The sequence below is a fragment of the Bos javanicus genome, chromosome 10, assembly GCF_032452875.1.
Source record: "Bos javanicus breed banteng chromosome 10, ARS-OSU_banteng_1.0, whole genome shotgun sequence".
Classification (NCBI taxonomy): Eukaryota; Metazoa; Chordata; class Mammalia; order Artiodactyla; family Bovidae; genus Bos; species Bos javanicus.
The window spans coordinates 57655229-57673628 of NC_083877.1; the positions used below are offsets into that span (position 1 = coordinate 57655229).

The following is an 18400-nucleotide window of genomic DNA, read 5'->3' on the forward strand; positions in this document are numbered from 1 at the left end:
ACTGAAGATTTATGCCCATGTTAGGAGGTTTAAGCAGTTTATATGGACTACCTGAGCTAGGAAGCAGAAGTACACTGTAAAGGGCTGATACACACGAGTGTGTAGGTTGCACACTGCACAAGGGCACCTGCCCAAGAAAGGAGAGGGAGCTGAAATCCAGTGTGACTTCACTTGCCATGTGTCTTGGTGTAGAGTTGTACTGCCTTGAGGCAAGAGTGTCTTTTTCTAATTTGCACAAAGATGCTACCTTCATGCCAAGCCATGCTCCTTCAGAGCTGCATTGGCCCAGAGGAGTTGCCATTTTTTACTTCCCCAAAGGTCAATGTGGTCTGACTACAGCCCTGCCTAGTTTGGGAAGATTCCCCATTCCATTCCTATTGATAGGAAAAAAAAAAAAACCCAAACTCCATACACCCTCAGTCAATGTGGGAAGGCTGTGTCCAGGAATGTGTCCAGATCTATAAAACTCACTCCTACATCTGTCTCAAGTAATAATCAGATTCTCCTCTGATAAACTTTAAAGGTAGTGCTAAGCTGTATCATAGGAGTCCTTGGTGAGTGGGTGAATGTGCAAACCAAAAACTTGAGGTTTTGATACAGTTCCCCCTCCCTGTGTTGTGCAGCAGTCCTGCACATTATGTCGCTGGTATGGAACAGCCCTGAAAAACAGCCCTGACCACTGGCAGCGGGGCCTGTGGGAGACCCCACACTGCCTGAGCTGCATTCCAGATATTCATGTTCTAGGGCTGCCGTGATAAGCCAGCACAGGCAGGGCAGCTTAAACAACAGATATTTATTTTCTCACGGTGCAGGAAGCTGAAAGTCTAGGATCAAGATGTTGGCATCTTTGGTCTCTTCCAAGGTGTCTTTCCTTGGCTTATACATGGCCTTCTTCCCCATGTGTCTTCACGTCGTCTCCCCTCCCCTCACATCTGTCCTAATCCCTTCTTATAAAGACACCAGTCATACTGAATCAGGGTCCACCCATGTGACCTCGTTTTACCTTAGTTATGTCTTTTAAGACCAAATCTCCAAATACAGTGACATCCTGAGGTACTGGGGACTAGGACTTCAACATGTGGATTTGGGGAGATGAAGAAGACCCAGTTCAACTCACAGAACTAGGGTTGTCCTGGAGCTCCAGGGTTTGGACCAAAAGATCCCCCAACTCAGGAAAGCATTTGCCTGACCAGCTCTGCCTCCTATTCTCACCGGGTGAAGATGCTTATGGGCCATTGTGATGATAATCATGGTCAGTGTAAAAAAAACCTCCCACTTAGATGAGAAGTTGCAAGAAGCTAATGGAACAGCTTCTTTATTTTGGATAAACCCCTGAGTATCTGATGTTTCTTTCCTCCAGAACAAAGAGAACCATGGGCTGGTGGAGAAGCTGACCAGCCTGGCTGCCCTTCGGGCCGGTGACGTGGAGAAGATTCAGAAACTGGAATCTGAACTGGACAGAGCAGCCACCCACAGGCAGAATTATGAGGAGAAGGGGATGAGATACAGGGCTTCCGTGGAAGAGGTCTGTGCTGGAAATGACTGTGCACGTAGCTTGTGAGTCTTTCTGTGGAAGAGATCATGGTGCAGCATTTCCCACAGAGATGACTTCTGCACAGAAATCAGATTTTGCTGTTGGCTGTCATTACCAGAGAAAGCCTGCATTTTAGAGAAGGGAGATCTGAGGCCTAGAGTCTGGAGGGGAAAGGGGTAAAGGGAAGAGGAGACCTGTGCTTCAAGAAGAACATTGTAAGGTTTTCACTGCCTTCCACTTGTGTGGAGTGATGGAAGGCCTGAGAAAGGGCCCTAGGCAACGTCTCCCTCCCATCCAGCATGACCTTGGTCTCCTGTCACTTGTCCACCTGACGTGCACCCTGGAAGCATCATCCCCAGGGCAGCAGTGCAAAGCGTGGGCAGGTCTGCATCTCCGTGTCGTAGTAAAAAGAGCAGTAGATGTAAAAACCAGATGTCCCAGGTTGAGATCTTCTCTGTCTGGGAAACTTGGACAAGTCACTTACCCTCTCTGAATTTTAGTTTCCTCATATGGAAGATGGGAATAACAAAAAGGGACTGACAGAATTACTGTGACGATAAAATTGTCACATGAAATAGTTCAGCCAAGTGACTCATAGCCCTGCAAAAGCGTGAGCTGATATTTTCAAACCCATTATTTATTACCATCCATTCTGCACCTTCTAAAGTCCCACAACACCCAGAGTGGTGACAGCTTGGGGTACTAGGGCATCCCTCTGCCCTTCCTATGACCAAGTGCCTGGCTGCACTAACACAGAGGCTAGCATCTCCCACACTGCCAGTCACCAGTCACCAGCACCCAGGGGCCCCCAGCTGCCAGCCCAGCAGAGACTTTGCTGGAGAACTACTGTGATCATACATCCTTCCTGAGTCATAAGACTCTCGAAGTGTGAATCCACTTTATATCATAAATTTCCTACATTTAATGTATGAATATCCTGGCTATTTTTAGCCAATAAAAAGACAGAGGAGTTGTCTTGACTTTGGGAAGACCTTGGATTTGGTTCTTTCTCCTTGATTTCAGCCCTTGTTGGATGAGGCTGGGAACTAGTGTCTTTTGAAGTCACATGGAGCCCTTGCATGTGGAGCTAAACATAGCATCTCGCAGTGGGCTGCTGCCAGCTGTTACCTATGCATGGGCGCCGAGACCGAAAAATAACTAATTTAAAAATATGCAGGCAATGGTGATGAAACTCAAAGCAAGGTTTTCAAAAAACCATTTTTTCCCTTCCCTTTGCTAGAAACTGGCAAAGCTTCAGAAGCATAATTCAGAATTGGAAATACAGAAAGAACAAATACAGCTGAAGCTTCAAGAGAAGACTGAAGAGTTGAAAGGTAAAGCCCGAGGTGGCCCGATGCACATTCACCGGTTCACAGGCCTAGTCCTTCAGGAAATAGGCACTGGGCAGGAATCGAGTTTCAGGCTGAACCAGACGCCTCTGGTGTAATGAGAACACTTTCACTCCACAGAAAATAACTGTATTTAAATTGTGGCAACTGTACCCTGCAGGTTCACCTGGCTTGTTTCCAACTTTTAACAGAGCACAGTAGTCCTTGTCTGTGCCTCAGAATCTCCTGGGCCATTTGCAAAGTACAGATGGGTGGGCCATAAGCCTGGAGCTGTTATATCAGAAGATGGGGAGGGGGTGATGACTGTGGGTAGTGGTAATAGGGATCGTTCAGAATCTCATTTTTCAAAAATTTTATAGCCATCCTCGTGCATTGTCAGGGCAAAGCTGGGATAACGTTTGTGGCTTGCCAAGGATTTGCACTCAAATTTTAGCTCTGGCCAAGTTACCCAGTGTAAGTGGTACCCAGTCCTGGCCCTGAACAAAGACGCCTCCTTAGCACTGAGCCGTGTCAGCCCTGGGCTGTCACGTGCAGACCCTTGGGACCAGCAGCGTCAGTTTCCTTTGGCGTGTGGAGCAGCCATCCGCAGCCTAGCTTGTCCATCTGTACTTGTCCAATTCAGATTCTAATTGCAGAATTCTAATTTATAAAAGATGACAGTTACACTCGCATCTTAAGTCCCATTAATAATAAATACCACCCGATTGTTCTTACATTCTTACTTTGTTAAATGTGGCATGAAACAATCAAGGCATTGCTTTTCACACCTATTTCAAAGAGCATTCATTCTCTTTTCACAGAAAAAATGGATAACCTCACCAAGCAGCTCTTTGATGATGTGCGAAAAGAAGAACAACAAAGAGTGTATGAAATCTCGTTTGCTTTAAAGCCACTGCTTCCTTCTCTCTCTGCTGTTTTCTAATTTGCTTCTCAGCTTGCAGGTTGCAGATCACAGACACAGGAGAGCACAGTGCGGATATTTTTAGGAAGTGAGAGACAGCTTTGTGAGAGCTACGTCCCCAAGGGTGCACATTTCAGACACTGCACAGGTTCTGGAGTTATGGACACAGTGGACCACTGGGAATATCTTGCTTTCTCTTTATCACCAAGACAGTGAGGAGGTCAGAGACTGCCACGTTTTTCAGCTTTCAAGTCCAAGGGTGAAAATTATTGCCTCTTAAACCGTCCTTCTTTGCCCCCTACCCTCACACTGTATCTGCAAACTTGACTCTTGTCCCAGACAGTAAGGCATGTAACTCACCTCACATAAGTTAAGGCAGGTCCAATAGCTCATGTAGCTCAATGTAAAAAAAGCAACCCAATCCAAAAAAATGGATGGAAGATCTGAATAGACATTTCTCCAAATAAGACATACAGATGACCAAGAGGCACATGAAAAGATGCTCAGTATCACTAATTATTAGAGAGGTAAAAATCAAAACTACAATGAGGTATCACCTCACACCATTCAGAATGGCAATCATCAAAAAATTTACAAACGATAAATGCTAGAGAGGGTATGGAGAAAAGGGAACCCTCTACACTGTTGGTGGGAATAAAAATTAGTGTAGCCGTTATGGAAGACAGTATGGAGGTTCCTTAACTAAAATTAGAGCTACCATACAATCCAGAAATCCCATTCCTGGGCATATATCTAGAGAAAACCGTAATTCAAAATATTATATGCACCCCAGTGTTCATAGCAGCACTGCTTACAATAGCCAGAACATGGAAGCAAACTAAATATTCATCAACAGAGAAGTGGACAAAGAAGATGGACATATATATTAATACAATGGCATATTGTTACTCTGCCACAAACAAAAACAAAATAATGTCATTTGCAGTGACATGGATGGGCCTAAAGATTGTCATACTGAGTGGAGTCAGACAAAGACAAATAACATGTGATAGTGCTTTCATGAGGAATCTAAAAGAATGATACAAGTGACCTTATTTATGAAACAGAAATAGAGTCACAGATTTAGAAAACAAATTTATAGTTACCAAGGGAGAAAGGGATAAATCAGGAGATTGGGATTGACATATACCCACCACTGTATCTAAAATAGATAACTAATAAGGACTTACTGTATAGCACAGGGAACTCAGTGCTCTGTAATGATCTATATGGGAGTAGAATTTGAAAAAGAGCAGATATGTATAACTGGTGCACTTTGTTGTACAGCAGAAACTACCAGAACATTGTAAATCAACTATACTCCAATAAAAATTAGTTAAAAAGACAGGTCCCCATAACCTTGAATTGTACCAGCCCCATGTTTCCTGTCTCAACAAATGCTTTGCTAAGATCTAAAGGCTCCAGTCTGTGCCTCTCTCTCTTAAGGGGTAAATTCACAGGTCTTTAGACCTCCAGATAGGGCTGCATGGCAGAGTGCTGGGAAGAGATGGAACATTCTTGGCGTCTCTGTTGGAGGCTAGATGGCACAGTGCTGCCTTGGTGGCAGCATATACAACTTTCCTGTGAAGTTAGCGGAAGACCCTGGGTCTGGATGAGGGGGCCAGGATGCCAAGAAGTCAGGGGAGAGAGTGTCACTGAAGAACTCCAAGAGTTAATGTATACATACAGTGTTTCATGATCCTACATCAGTTTTTTTTCTTTTGATGTATGTGTGTGCATATGTGAAAGTGGCTCAGTCCTGTCCGACTCTTTGCAATGCTTTGGACTGTAGCCTGCCAGGCTCCTCTATTCAAGGAATTTTCTAGGCAAGAATACTGGAGTGGATAGCCATTCCCTTCTCCAGGGGATCTTCCCAACCCAGGGATCAAACCCAGGTCTTCTACGTTGCAGGCAGATTCTTTACTGTATGAGCCACCAGGGAAGTCCTTTTGATGTGTAGTTGATTTATAATACTATATTAGCTTCAGATGTACAACATAGTGGTTCACAATGTTTATACATTATGCTCCATTTGTAGTTATTATAAAATGTTAGCTATATTCCCTGTGTTATGCAATATATCCTAGCAGCTTATTTATATCATACACAGTAGTCTGTACCTTTTAATCTCCTTCCCCTTTCTTGCTTCTCCACCTTCCCTCTCCCCACTGGTAACCACTAGTTTGTTTTTTATGAGTCTGTTTGCCTTGCTATATTCATTTGTGTTTTTTTTTTAATGTTCCACCTATAAAACACAGTGTCTTTTTCTGTCTGACTTATTTCACTATGCATAAGATCCCTCAGTTTCATCCATGTTGTTGCAAATGGAAATTTTTCTTTTTTATGCCTGAGTAGCATTCCATTGTATATATGTACCACATCTTCTTTATCCATTCATCTGGTGATGGACCCTTAGGTGGCTTCCATATCTTGACTGTTGTAAATAGTGCTACTATGAACACTGGGGTGCATGTATTCTTTTAAAATAGTGTTTTCTTTTTCTTTGCATATATACCTAGGAGTGGAATTGCTGCATCATATTTACATCAGTTTTTAAATAGGACTAGTTAACTTTTTACCTTGAAAAGTCTGTTTTTCCATGAATTCTTAACTTTAGAAGAGAGGAGCTCAGCTCTTGGCATTTCCTGGTCATCTGAGGCCACTTAAGAGCGATCATTTCAAGCAGGGGCTAGAGAGCCAGCCTGAGCTCTTTACAGTCCTCTTCAGCACTCACCCACAGCTCAGTCTGGTCCCTGGTCAGCTGACTGGGAAAGACTTGTCCCATCACAACCCTCTGGAAGCTCAAGGGTCCCACAGTCAGTGGGCACACTCCTGGTCAGCTTCCAAGTCTTAGACTACAAGTCTTAAGATTCTCTTTACATAAGATTTCTGGTTGCAATTTGCTTCTTCAAATGTATTTTCCTGGACTCTTAGAAACACTGTAGTTTTTGTTTTGTTTGTTTTGTTTTTTAATCTGAAAACAAAGTTTAAATGTTTGTTAATATTTATAAGAAGAAAAGAAACAAAATCCTATTGGGAATATGACTCTCTTCCTCAGGATTTTCCCCATTGTACTATAAAAGCAAGTCATAAAATGGACTGAGTTGACAGCCCAGCAGGTGGGAAAATGATTTAATAAACTCACAGAGTTCCTTGGACAGCTTCAATTCTGACTGGGCCCCTGTGGGCTGTGTGGGGCTGGTCTAAGTTCTGTATCTGTCTGGAGTTATTTTCTTGGGCACTTACCCTGTATTTAATTGTGCAATCTTCTTACAAGGTATTGGCTTTCTGTGGCCTTTGGGGTACCTGGATTTGCTGCAGTTTATTCTAAAATGTTTGACAACCTGGACCCTTTTCCTTATTAAATGGCCATATTAACTTGTTTAGGACTAAGCCAGGCTGTTCCAGGATCCTTGATTCTAGGCAGGAGACAGGACTTGGCAGAATGTGCCAAGGTCTTTGCTGAGTGAAGCGGTCCCTTTAGGGGACTATGTGGAACCAGGGTGGCTTGGGGGCTATAGTACCCCAACAACCATTGAGTCTTTAAGTTCAGCCTCCCTCTCCTGTGTTCCCTGTGTGTGATCACTGTAGAGCCACACTTCTCTGATTCTGAAGAGGTAAGAAGCTGCCTTAACCTAAGGGGACATAAAAACAGTCTTCTAAAAATAAGGCCACCGTCCTCACAATAGGTCTTCACTTGGCTCTTCCTTTCTGAGTCTCCTCTTATTTCCAAAATGATGTGTAGTTCTAATTAAGGGTAAAGACCTTAGAAATGGTTCAAATTTTTCTTTTGATACTTAGACTTCTTGAAAAAAGTTTTGAACTGAAAACACAAGACTATGAGAAGCAGATCCAGTCCTTGAAAGAAGAAATTAAAGCTCTCAAGGATGAGAAGATGCAACTACAGCATCAGCTGGAAGAAGAGCGGGTCACCTCTGATGGCCTGAAAGGAGAAGTGGCCCGGCTGAGCAAGCAGGCAAAGGTAAGACTCCTCGATCATCCACGAGCTCTTGGTTGATTTGTCTGCACAAGAGAGAGCGGCTTCACGTCCCCTCGGCTCTGCTGCTAAGTCGCGTCAGTCGTGTCCGACTCTGTGCAACCCCACAGACGGCAGCCCACAGGATCAGCTAAAAGCATCCAAGCTTGTTTCTCCCTCCATTCTTCAATGCAAACCATTTTAGTGAGATTGGAAAATTTTTAAGCTTCCACTAGATAAGTGAAACACATGTTAGTAGAATAGTTGTTACAATTACACAAATATCCTCTGTAATCATCATGGAATAGCCATGCATAGTTTAGAAGATATGTCGTGGACTCATACCTGAATTTCTTAGCAGAACTGCCCATGTTCAGACTCTGGGTTCTGATTTCCTACTGTTTAAAATAGTAGATTGGACTGTGGAATCCAGAAGGACCACATATACCTGTGAGCCCTTCATCCTTAGCAGCCACATAAGACTGATGTCAATCCGGGAGTCACATCATCTGGCTGCAGTTTGTATTTCATGAGATTATGTGGCTGCCCTTGGGGTGAAGTGAATGAGAGGAAACCACTCACTTCCTCTCTGGTAGCTAAAACTATGATCTAAACTCTTCAGTGTGGTATATTAAGGAGATTAGTCTGATTTTCAAAGAAAATAAACCCATTATCATCATTTATACATGTTATAATAAGCCTATAGGTAATTACCTATACCTAAATAAGGGCTTCCCTGGTGGCTCAGTGGTAAAGAATCTGCCTGCCAGTGCAACAGATGCAGGTTCAATCACTGGGTCTGAAAGATCCCTTTGAGAAGCAAGCCACTCTAGTATTCTTGCCTGGAAAATCCCGTGGACAGAGGAGCCTGGTAGGCTACAGTCTATGGGTTGCAAAGAGTTGGACACGACCGAGCAACTAAATAGCAATAGGTAAATACAGATAAGATTTGGAACAGTTACTTTAACAATACAGAGAGTGGAGCTTGAGGATGGATAGTCCTAGGTCCTGATAGCTCGCCCTGTGACCCTAAACAATGCATGTTACACTTTTGCATCTTCAGTTTTCTAGTCATTCTACTCACTTCATAGGCATGTTACAGGAGTGAGGTCATATATGTAAAATGATCAAAACATGCCAACTTGATCTCTTATTTTACCCACTGTGGAAACAAAAGCTGTATAACCTTTAAACACTTAGGCTAACTTAGAAAATATCCAGAGATGTGAGGGGAGTTTGGCGGAGCATGGATACAAGTGTGCGTATGGCTGAGTCCCTTTGCTGTTCACCTGAAACTATCACAACATTGTTAATTGGCTATCAGATCAGATCAGTCACTCAGTCGTGTCCAACTCTCTGCAACCCCATGAATCGCAGCACGCCAGGCCTCCCTGTCCATCACCAACTCCCGGAGTTCACTCAGACTCACGTCCATCGAGTCAGTGATGCCATCCAGCCATCTCATCCTCTGTCGTCCCCTTCTCCTCCTGCCCCCAATCCCTCCCAGCATCAGACTCTTTCCCAATGAGTCAACTCTTCGCATGAGGTGGCCAAAGTACTGGAGTTTCAGCTTTAGCATCATTCCTTCCAAAGAAATCCCAGGGCTGATCTCCTTCAGAATGGACTGGTTGGATCTCCTTGCAGTCCAAGAGACTCTCAAGAGTCTTCTCCAACACCACAGTTCAAAAGCAGCAATTCTTCAGCACTCAGTCTTCTTCACAGTCCAACTCTCACATCCATACATGACCACAGGAAAAACCATAGCCTTGACTAGACGAACCTTTGTTGGCAAAGTAATGTCTCTGCTTTTGAATATGCTATTTAGGTTGGTCATTACTTTCCTTCCAAAGAGTAAGCGTCTTTTAATTTCATGGCTGCAGTCACCATCTGTAGTGATTTTGGAGCCCAGAAAAATAAAGTCTGACACTGTTTCTACTGTTTCCCCATCTATTTCCCATGAAGTGATGGGGCCAGATGCCATGATCTTCGTTTTCTGAATGTTGAGCTTTAAGCCAACTTTTTCACTCTCCACTTTCACCTTCATCAAGAGGCTTTTGAGTTCCTGTTCACTTTCTGCCATAAGGGTGGTGTCATCTGCATATCTGAGGTTATTGATATTTCTCCCGACAATCTTGATTCCAGCTTGTGTTTCTTCCAGTCCAGCGTTTCTCATGATGTACTCTGCATATAAGTTAAATAAACAGGGTGACAATATACAGACTTGACGTACTCCTTTTCCTATTTGGAACCAGTCTGTTGTTCCATGTCCAGTTCTAACTGTTGCTTCCTGACCTGCACACAAATTTCTCAAGAGGCAGATCAGGTGGTCTGGTATTCCCATCTCTTTCAGAATTTTCCACAGTTAATTGGCTACACCCTGATACAAAATGGGCTTGCCTGGTGGCTCAGATGGTAAAGAATCTGTCTGCAACGCAGGAGACACAGGTTCAGTCCCTGGGTCGGGAAGATCACCTGGCGAAGGGCATGATAACCCACTCCAGTATTCTTGCCTGGAGAATTTCATGGACAGAGGAGTGTGGTGGGCTACAGTCCATAGTGTCACAAAGAGTTGGACATGACTGATCTTAATGACTAGACAATGTAAAATAAAAAAAAAAAATTTTAATGGCCACACAAAAATTTACCAGTTTTGATGTTTTGTTTTTTTTTTTATTTCACAGGCAAAATTTTATCTGTCCCAAACACTGTTACACCACACTTCAGTAACAGAAGCTGCAGGTTATAGTCTACACATATATTTTCTCCTTGTTTTTTAATTAAAAACAATAGTAGCGATCTAGACACATGGCTTTCCTGTTTCAATCCCCACCCTCCTTTGTCATGAGTTACAACTCCATGAATGGGTAACATAAATGGAAGCGTTCCATTGTTCAGTCATGCTTCTGTGAGATGCTTACTTTCACAGATAAGGTGTATACCCTTTTCTCTTCCACTTCCATTTCTCTATCTGCCACCTGGGATGTGGGTGGGAGACTGGGGTTCCAGCAGATATTTTGAACCATAAGAACAGGAGCTGCTGAAAGGCATGGTGGAGTAATTGAGCTGGAAATTGCCTGGGACTGTTCTCTCAGTCTTGGATTTTCTATCTCTGTGTTTTTATCAATAACAAAAAAAGGGCACATCTCATTTTTATATTAGCCAAACCTAATCTCAATTGATAAGCCTTCTTAAGAATTACTATCAGTTTAGGGAGATCATATATATAAACATCTGGCCTTACATCAGTTCCAGCTCATCTCTGAAAATTGTACCTGAAAATTGAGTCATATAAACTAAAAATACTTTGACTATGTTTTCTGTTAAATGCTTGATTTTTAAAGCACGTCCCTCCCCATTTTTAAGGCAAGCTGCATATTCAGCTCTGTTCATAAGTACATTTTAAGGAAAAGTAATTTAAAAGCTTTTGTGTTTAATGATACAAATAAATAGCAATCACTTTTTAAAGATGTTGTGAGAGCCAGTTGGACATGACTGAGTTCAATGACTAGATAATGCAAAATAAAAAAAATTTTTTTAAATGGCCACACAAAAATTCACCAGTACTGATAAAGTTTTTTTTTTGTTTTAATACACACTGATATGACAACTCACAAAAACAGAAAAGAATATCCAGGAGGGGTTATTCATCTCTGTACAGCTCCCACATCTACACAAGTACAAACCTGAGCTCACAGGTGAATACAGGCAGAACGCAGCCTTCTCCCCACAAGCAGCCTCGCCCCCCTCCTGGACTCGGGTCATGCCCTCCCTGCCAACTCCCACAGACCCAGGGCGCACCCTGGCCCTGCCACTCAGTCCCATCTAAGACTAGCTGCAGCCCAAACCCTAAATAGGTGATGACTTTGCCCACTTCTTTGTGTGCAAGATTCCATCATAGAGTGAGAGAGAACTTGGCCCTTGTGCCTGGACTTCTGTCAGCTCCCTCACCTCCCCATCCCCACCCCAGGTAGTAAGGACTTACTTTTTCCCTTTATATAGTAGGGGGGCTAACTCGGTTGATACAACCAAGTACATGTGAGAATAACAGTAGCTTAGATAGTTAAACAATACTTTATGGCCAAACTTTCTGAGCAGTGAGGGCTTAACAAGATTTTAACTGAGAAACTGGTGAGGACAACTTGCGTAGATCAATACACAGTACTAGTGTTCCCTTTGTCTGCTGTAAATTGTGACAGCTGTTTTTTCTTCACATGGTTCTGTCATTGCTGGGATTCAGACGATCTCTGAGTTTGAAAAGGAGATAGAGTTACTTCAGACACAGAAGATAGACGTGGAAAAACATGTGCAGTCCCAGAAAAGGGAAATGAGAGGTAATGAAAATATGAGTCACTGAGTCCATGGCAGGCAGGCTGAAGGCATCATAGGTGTCTCCACTCGGGCAGTGTGTCCTTTGATCTGAGGCTGGTTGGTTGGGTATATGGAAAGTTGAATAGTTGGTTGGCTTCATGATTGGTTGGTTGGATAGCTGGTAAGTTAGCTGATGAGATGGTTAGCTAGAGAGTCTGTAGGGCTAGAGGACCGGGCCCTTAAAAAAGGAAATGGGAAAATAGAAATTATGCAAAAATGTAATTTATTCCAGTTCTGCCTTTTCCCCTCAGAAAAGATGTCGGAGATCACCAGACAACTTCTTGAGAGCTATGACATTGAAGATGTAAGAAACAGGTAATCATTTTTGCGTGAACAAGTATTTAGAAACACATAATACATGAGAGAAATGATTCTCTCACCCTCTTCATGTTTCAGGCTCTCTCTGGAAGATTTGGAACATTTAAATGAGGATGGAGAACTTTGGTTTGCTTATGAAGGACTAAAGAAAGCAACACGGTGAGAAATTTCCCTCAGGATTTTTCATGGTTTTTCAGAGACAAAATACTATTGCAAAGTCAAAAATTTACCTTTCATAGATTTGATTGACAAAGTAAATTCCTTACAGAATGGTCTCATAATTCCTGGGATGATTTCTTCAAGGATTGAGCAGTTAGTTTAATAATGAAGAACAATCTCTCTGTGGGATAACTGGCCAAGTAGTAAAACACATAACCTATTAAATGAAAACTGATAGCAAACAAGTTAGCCAGTGTTTCTATAGATACATTGTTGTTATTGTTTAGTCACAAGCCATGTCTGACTCTTTGTGACCCTGTGGACTGCAGCATGCCAGGCTTTCCTGTCCTTCACTGTCTCCCGGAGTTCGCTCAAACTCATGTCCATTGAGTCAGTGATGCCATCCAACCATTTCAACCTATGTCACCCTCTTATCCTCCTGCCCTCAATCTTTTCCAGCATCAGTGTCTTTTCCAACGTGTTGGCTCTTCGCATCAGGTGGCCAAAGTATTGGAGCCTCAGCTCAACATCCGTCCTTCCAATGAATATCCAGGGTTGATTTCCTTTAGGATTGACTGGTTTGATCTCCTTGCAGTCCAAGGGACTCTCAAGAGTCTTCTCAGCCCCACAATTCAAAAGCATCAATTCTTCAGCATTCAGCCTTCAGCAGTGCAGGAGACCCAGGTTCAATTCCTGGGGTGGAAAGATCCCCTGGAGAAGGAAAGGGCCACCCACTCCAGTATTCTTGCCTGGAGAAGCCCATGGTCAGAGAAGCCTGGCAGGCTACAGTCCATGGGGTCGGTAGAGTACAACGCAACTTAGTGACTTCCCCATCAGCCTTCTTTATGGACCAACCCTCACTTTCACTTTCCTAGATATATAGATGTGTTTAAATTTAATATGTTTGCTTTCTTAAAATTAATAAACTATTTTTAGAGCACTTTTAGGTTCACAGAAAGTACAGAGATTCTTCATATACCTCCTACCCCTACACACACACAGCCATCAACATGTGTCACCAGAGGGTACATCTGTTAGAGCCGATGAACCTACACTGACACACCATTATCACCCAGAGTCAATAGTTTACACTCTTGATGTTGTACATACTATGGGTTTTGAAAAATGTGTAGTGACATGTGTCTTTATCATTGTTGCATCAAACAGAGCATACTTTTAATTATTAGAATAGAAACATAATTTTTTAAATGTCTAAAAATTTTTTTATCATCCACTACCTGTTAATACCACATAACATCACATAGCTGAAGTTTGTAATTATACATTACTAATTCCATAGCCTGTAACCTTTTGGACACAGGTGAACTTTATGTGCTTAGCACCTGGCGCTGATTGTGGGTTTTCATAACTGCTGAGAGTTGTCATCAGGATAAAGACCATGTGGTTAATTTCTTGACCATTCCTCTGACAGCGTTTTGGAGAACCATTTCCAGTCCCAGAAGGACTGCTATGAAAAGGAGATTGAAGCTCTGAACTTCAAAGTGGTGCATCTAAGTCAGGAAATCAACCACCTGCAGAAATTATTTAGAGAAGAGAATGACATCAATGAAAGTATCCGTCATGAAGTTACCAGGCTAACATCGGAAAACATGGTATGATCTCAGCCTTTATTCTAGAGATGTTATGCTTTAGTGAAGTAAAGTTCAGTGTCTCAGCTGGAAAACAAATTACATTTTCCAGGAGTGAAAGAACTGGTTCATAAGATAAAACTATAAAATTACACCAGCCTAGAAAGCATTTTGAAAGTGTGTACCATGGGATGAGTCCGAGTTCTGTGATTTGTGTGTGCTTTTAAATTTATATATGTTAAATCTAGCCCCAACCCCTTGGAAAGTCACAAAAAGCATAAAGATAAAAAGGTACCTCTTGAGAGGGGCTTGCATGCGGAAGGTCAGTTGCCCTCTTCTAGCTCTTCATCTCACTGTTTCAACAACTTCCTTCTTCCATGATGCCTGCTCTTCTCCACTGCATTTGTCTAATTCTTCCTTCTCACTTTTATCTACTGGTATGAAGGAATGCCTTAGGAATCTAATTATCAAAAACATGCCTTTCTTAACCCCATACCCCCTGCAGCCACCGCCCCATTTCTCTGGGGGACTTGGCCATACTTCTCCATGCCATCTGGCTGTGATAGCTCCACTCATCTCCTGTTTGTGGCCACCCCATGCTGCGGTGTGTTCCTCCCTCTAACTGAATCTGCCTGCACAGAACTGAACACAAAGATTCCTTTTCACCCTGGTCTTAATCTCTCTGCAGCATTTGGTAATGTTTTTAATCACTCCCTCTTCCTCTTTATTGTTCTCTTGGCTTCCAGGACACCATGCTCTCCTGGGTTTCTTATCCCACCTCACTGGTTGCTCCTTCTCAACTTCTTTACTGGCTTTTCCTCCTCTGCCTAACCTGGGAGTATTAGGAAATCTCAAGGATGTGTCAGCAGGTGAGGAGAAATGACCCTGGGCACAGCAGATGTGTGAAACAGTAGTTAAGGACCTGCACATTTTTATTTACTACTTGGCTGAAACTTTAATGAGGAGTTTACAGTAAGATCTGATTGCACAATCAAACAAGTATTTTTCATCTTAACTTCAGAGGCACAGGTGTTTTCATAAACATGTACAGTTGAAAAAAAACTCTCCTTACCTGACTGTGCTCAGCTGGTAAAGAATATGCCTGCAATGTGGGAGACCTGGGTTCGATCTCTGGGTTGGGAAGATCCCCTGGAGAAGGGAAAGGCTACCCACTCCAGTATTCTGGCCTGGAGAATTCCATGGACTGTATAGTGCATGAGGTCGCAAAGAGTTGGACATGACTAAGCGACTTTCACTTGCACCTGACTACAAGTAGAAATGGTGGACGTTTAAACAAGCATACAGCTAGACAAGGACAGAGGATTATGAAACTTATTGGATCGTTCCAGACCTCTGATAAGAAAGCAGTGCGTGGCCTGGAATTCACAGGGCACAGCTGGACCCCTTTGAGATGATTCTCCTATTTCTGATGAGGAGATCATGTCTCTGAACCAAAGAGACTGGTTGTCATTCTTCCCATCTCCCTCCCTCAGCTCAGCAGAGAATTCCCATAAATCCTCCCAGATGGTGCCCCTCCAGGAGCCCTCCGGGATGTGGAGGGTGGAGCTGGGTGAGAACCACACACTCTGAGCATGCTGGTATTTCTTGTGACAGTATAGGTCTTGAGGTAAAAAACATGATTTCATCCAGTCTAATACCTTGGCTAGCTGTCTTACATAACTATTCTAGACGTATGTTCCATGGGGTTAAAGATCTAGGCAGTTTAGTTTGCTTCTGAGCAGCTCTGGGATTTTAAAGTTCATATATCAAAGTGTTTCATATTCTAATATTTCCAATTCTTCTCTGAAGATGATCCCAGACTTTAAACAACAAATTTCAGAACTGGAAAAACAGAAGCGAGATCTCGAAATCCGCCTGAATGAACAAACTGAAACCATGAAAGGTAACTGGAACCCTCATGAACCTGCTTTTAGAAAATGGTTTCCTGTTGGGGGAAAAGGTGGTTAGGGAGTTGAGGATGACATGTGCACACTGCTGTATTTAAAATAGGTAACCAACAGGGACCTACTGTACAGCACATGGAACTCTGCTCAATGTTACGTGGCAGCCTGGATGGGAGGGGAGATTGGGGGAGAATGGATACATGTATATGTATGGCTGAGTCCCTTTGCTATCCACTTGAAACTGTCACAACATTGTTAATTGGCTTTACTCCAATATAAAATAGAAAGTTTTTTTGAAAAAGAAAATGGTTTCCTGTATCCAAGAAATGATCAAAAGGTCATTGTCAAACTGATTCTCCCAGGACTTAGGTGACATAAATGTGAAAGTGGGATGTGTGGACAGTACAGTAAGATTCATAGGCATTTGAAGGCGGCAGCTGCCTCCAAGCAAGCCCTGTTGACTTTTGCCGACTAAGATCTCGGGCTCCAGTGTTGCTTGATATTCCTATTTTTAAAGAAAAAATAGAAATCCAGGTTTTTATGTGAAATATCACAATTTTTAAATAATGGCTTATGAAGTTTTTAAACATTGTTCAGATCAAATAAAACCTCATCTCTAGCTGGGTGCATTTTAGGACTCCTGATAACTGAAAATATGAAATATGATCAAACCCAAATCAGAATGCAGTGGTATGACCCCCCAAACGACTGATAGCTCTTCTTGTCTTAGGAAAACTAGAAGAATTGTCAAATCAGTTGAATCACAATCAAGAAGAAGAAGGAACACAGAGCAAGTAAGTGTCAACCTGCATGTACCTCAAGCCCACACTCATGCAATGCTTTGCTTTTCTGAAATTGTGGGAGATACCAAAGAAGGTTATTAAGCCACAAAAGCAAGATATTCTTCAGGTGTAAAAATAAATGCTTGTGTACACACACACCCTCCTCTGGGATACTGTACAAGAAATGAAACCAACAAAACATTGGTTGCCTGCAGGAAGGGTAACTGGGTGACTGGTGCCCGGAAGATGGAAGAGACTTGCTTTTCACTGTGTACCCGTTTATGCCCTTAGAACATTATGCCATATGCATAAATTATATCTTCAAAAAACTGATAAAATAATATCGTATGAGAGAGGACAGTGTTTCTCTCAGCAGGCCACTTAGGGTGAGGCTTAAAATCCATTTTGATAGAGAATCTTCATTTGATAACTGCTCCCCCAAATTACATCCTGACCAACAGAGCCCCTGGTGGAACCTTGTGAGAAAAATGTTTTGTGACGAGCTTGTTGAGATACTTTGTGTAAAATTTTTTTGATGATGATCAAAAATTATTTTAATAGAAATTTTAACCATTTCTCTGGAGAAGCAGATAAAAGAATCATCAGTGGTGTTTTAATTCATTTAAAATGCACATTGAGCTTTGACAAATACATGAAGGTGCGAAGGTGAGTGAGGCATTTGCCCAAACCCTCAATTTCCTCAGTGTCTTGTGTTCCAAGATCCTTACCTGTGTAATTTACTTCCACTCATCACTGAACTTCTTCCAGTCAGAGTGGTGAATTCCCTTAGTCATATTCATGTACAGACACACAGTGCGTGGGTTCTTCCCTCTCTCTTAGAAATATAGAAAGATTATGCATTTCCTGCTGACTTTTCCATCATGGAGAAGTTGACAAACATTCATAGAATCACTGGATCATAACTGTAAAACATTTTTAAAGCTTTATTTTGATTCAGTTCTTTCATAATAAAATCTAGATTAAATTATTTATGTGTAACTCAAGTTAGAATTGCAATTTTAGAGCTTTACATTCATTAATAGGGTACCATTTTATATCCTAGTGTTTTTCCATACCACATAACATTGCTCATATCAAATAATATTTTTATAGCTTAGATTAGATTGTGCTTTTGTATGGTAAAAATATTTTGGAAAATTTTATAATCTTTAGAAAAGTCAGTTACCCTGACTTCTTCACTGTGAATTTTATTCACAATCATTTTGTTATCCTAATCAGATTAAAATCGACTCTCATATTATTATTTATCATCAGAGGAATAGATGTCAAACTTGTCATTCAGGTTCCATTCCAATTTAAAAATCCTCAAGATACTTAATTTCAAGAAAAATAAATAAACACTCTACATCCCAGAGAGAATTTCTTCATTGGGAGGGTAGGGGCCAGGTGTAGGAAAGTGGTGGGCATCATTTTGGGACTCTGGATGGGGTCCCTTTTCTTCTCTCTCTGATCCCTGGATTTTTGAGTATCTGATCCCAGGCTTTTCACAAAGGAGATAA

The 18400-nt window shown here is 42.1% G+C and overlaps 1 protein-coding gene across 1 annotated transcript in view; it reads left to right on the forward strand.

Annotated features, from left to right (window-relative positions):
- Nucleotides 1-18400, forward strand: part of MYO5C (myosin VC) — a 118060-nt gene that overhangs the window by 70014 nt on the left and 29646 nt on the right. The window contains exons 22-31 of the mRNA XM_061428736.1: nucleotides 1361-1525; nucleotides 2775-2868; nucleotides 3684-3747; nucleotides 7586-7766; nucleotides 11998-12091; nucleotides 12380-12443; nucleotides 12525-12605; nucleotides 14038-14218; nucleotides 16004-16097; nucleotides 16829-16892. Of these exons, the coding sequence (XP_061284720.1) occupies nucleotides 1361-1525; nucleotides 2775-2868; nucleotides 3684-3747; nucleotides 7586-7766; nucleotides 11998-12091; nucleotides 12380-12443; nucleotides 12525-12605; nucleotides 14038-14218; nucleotides 16004-16097; nucleotides 16829-16892 (1082 nt within the window). The remainder of the gene's footprint in view (nucleotides 1-1360; nucleotides 1526-2774; nucleotides 2869-3683; nucleotides 3748-7585; nucleotides 7767-11997; nucleotides 12092-12379; nucleotides 12444-12524; nucleotides 12606-14037; nucleotides 14219-16003; nucleotides 16098-16828; nucleotides 16893-18400) is intronic.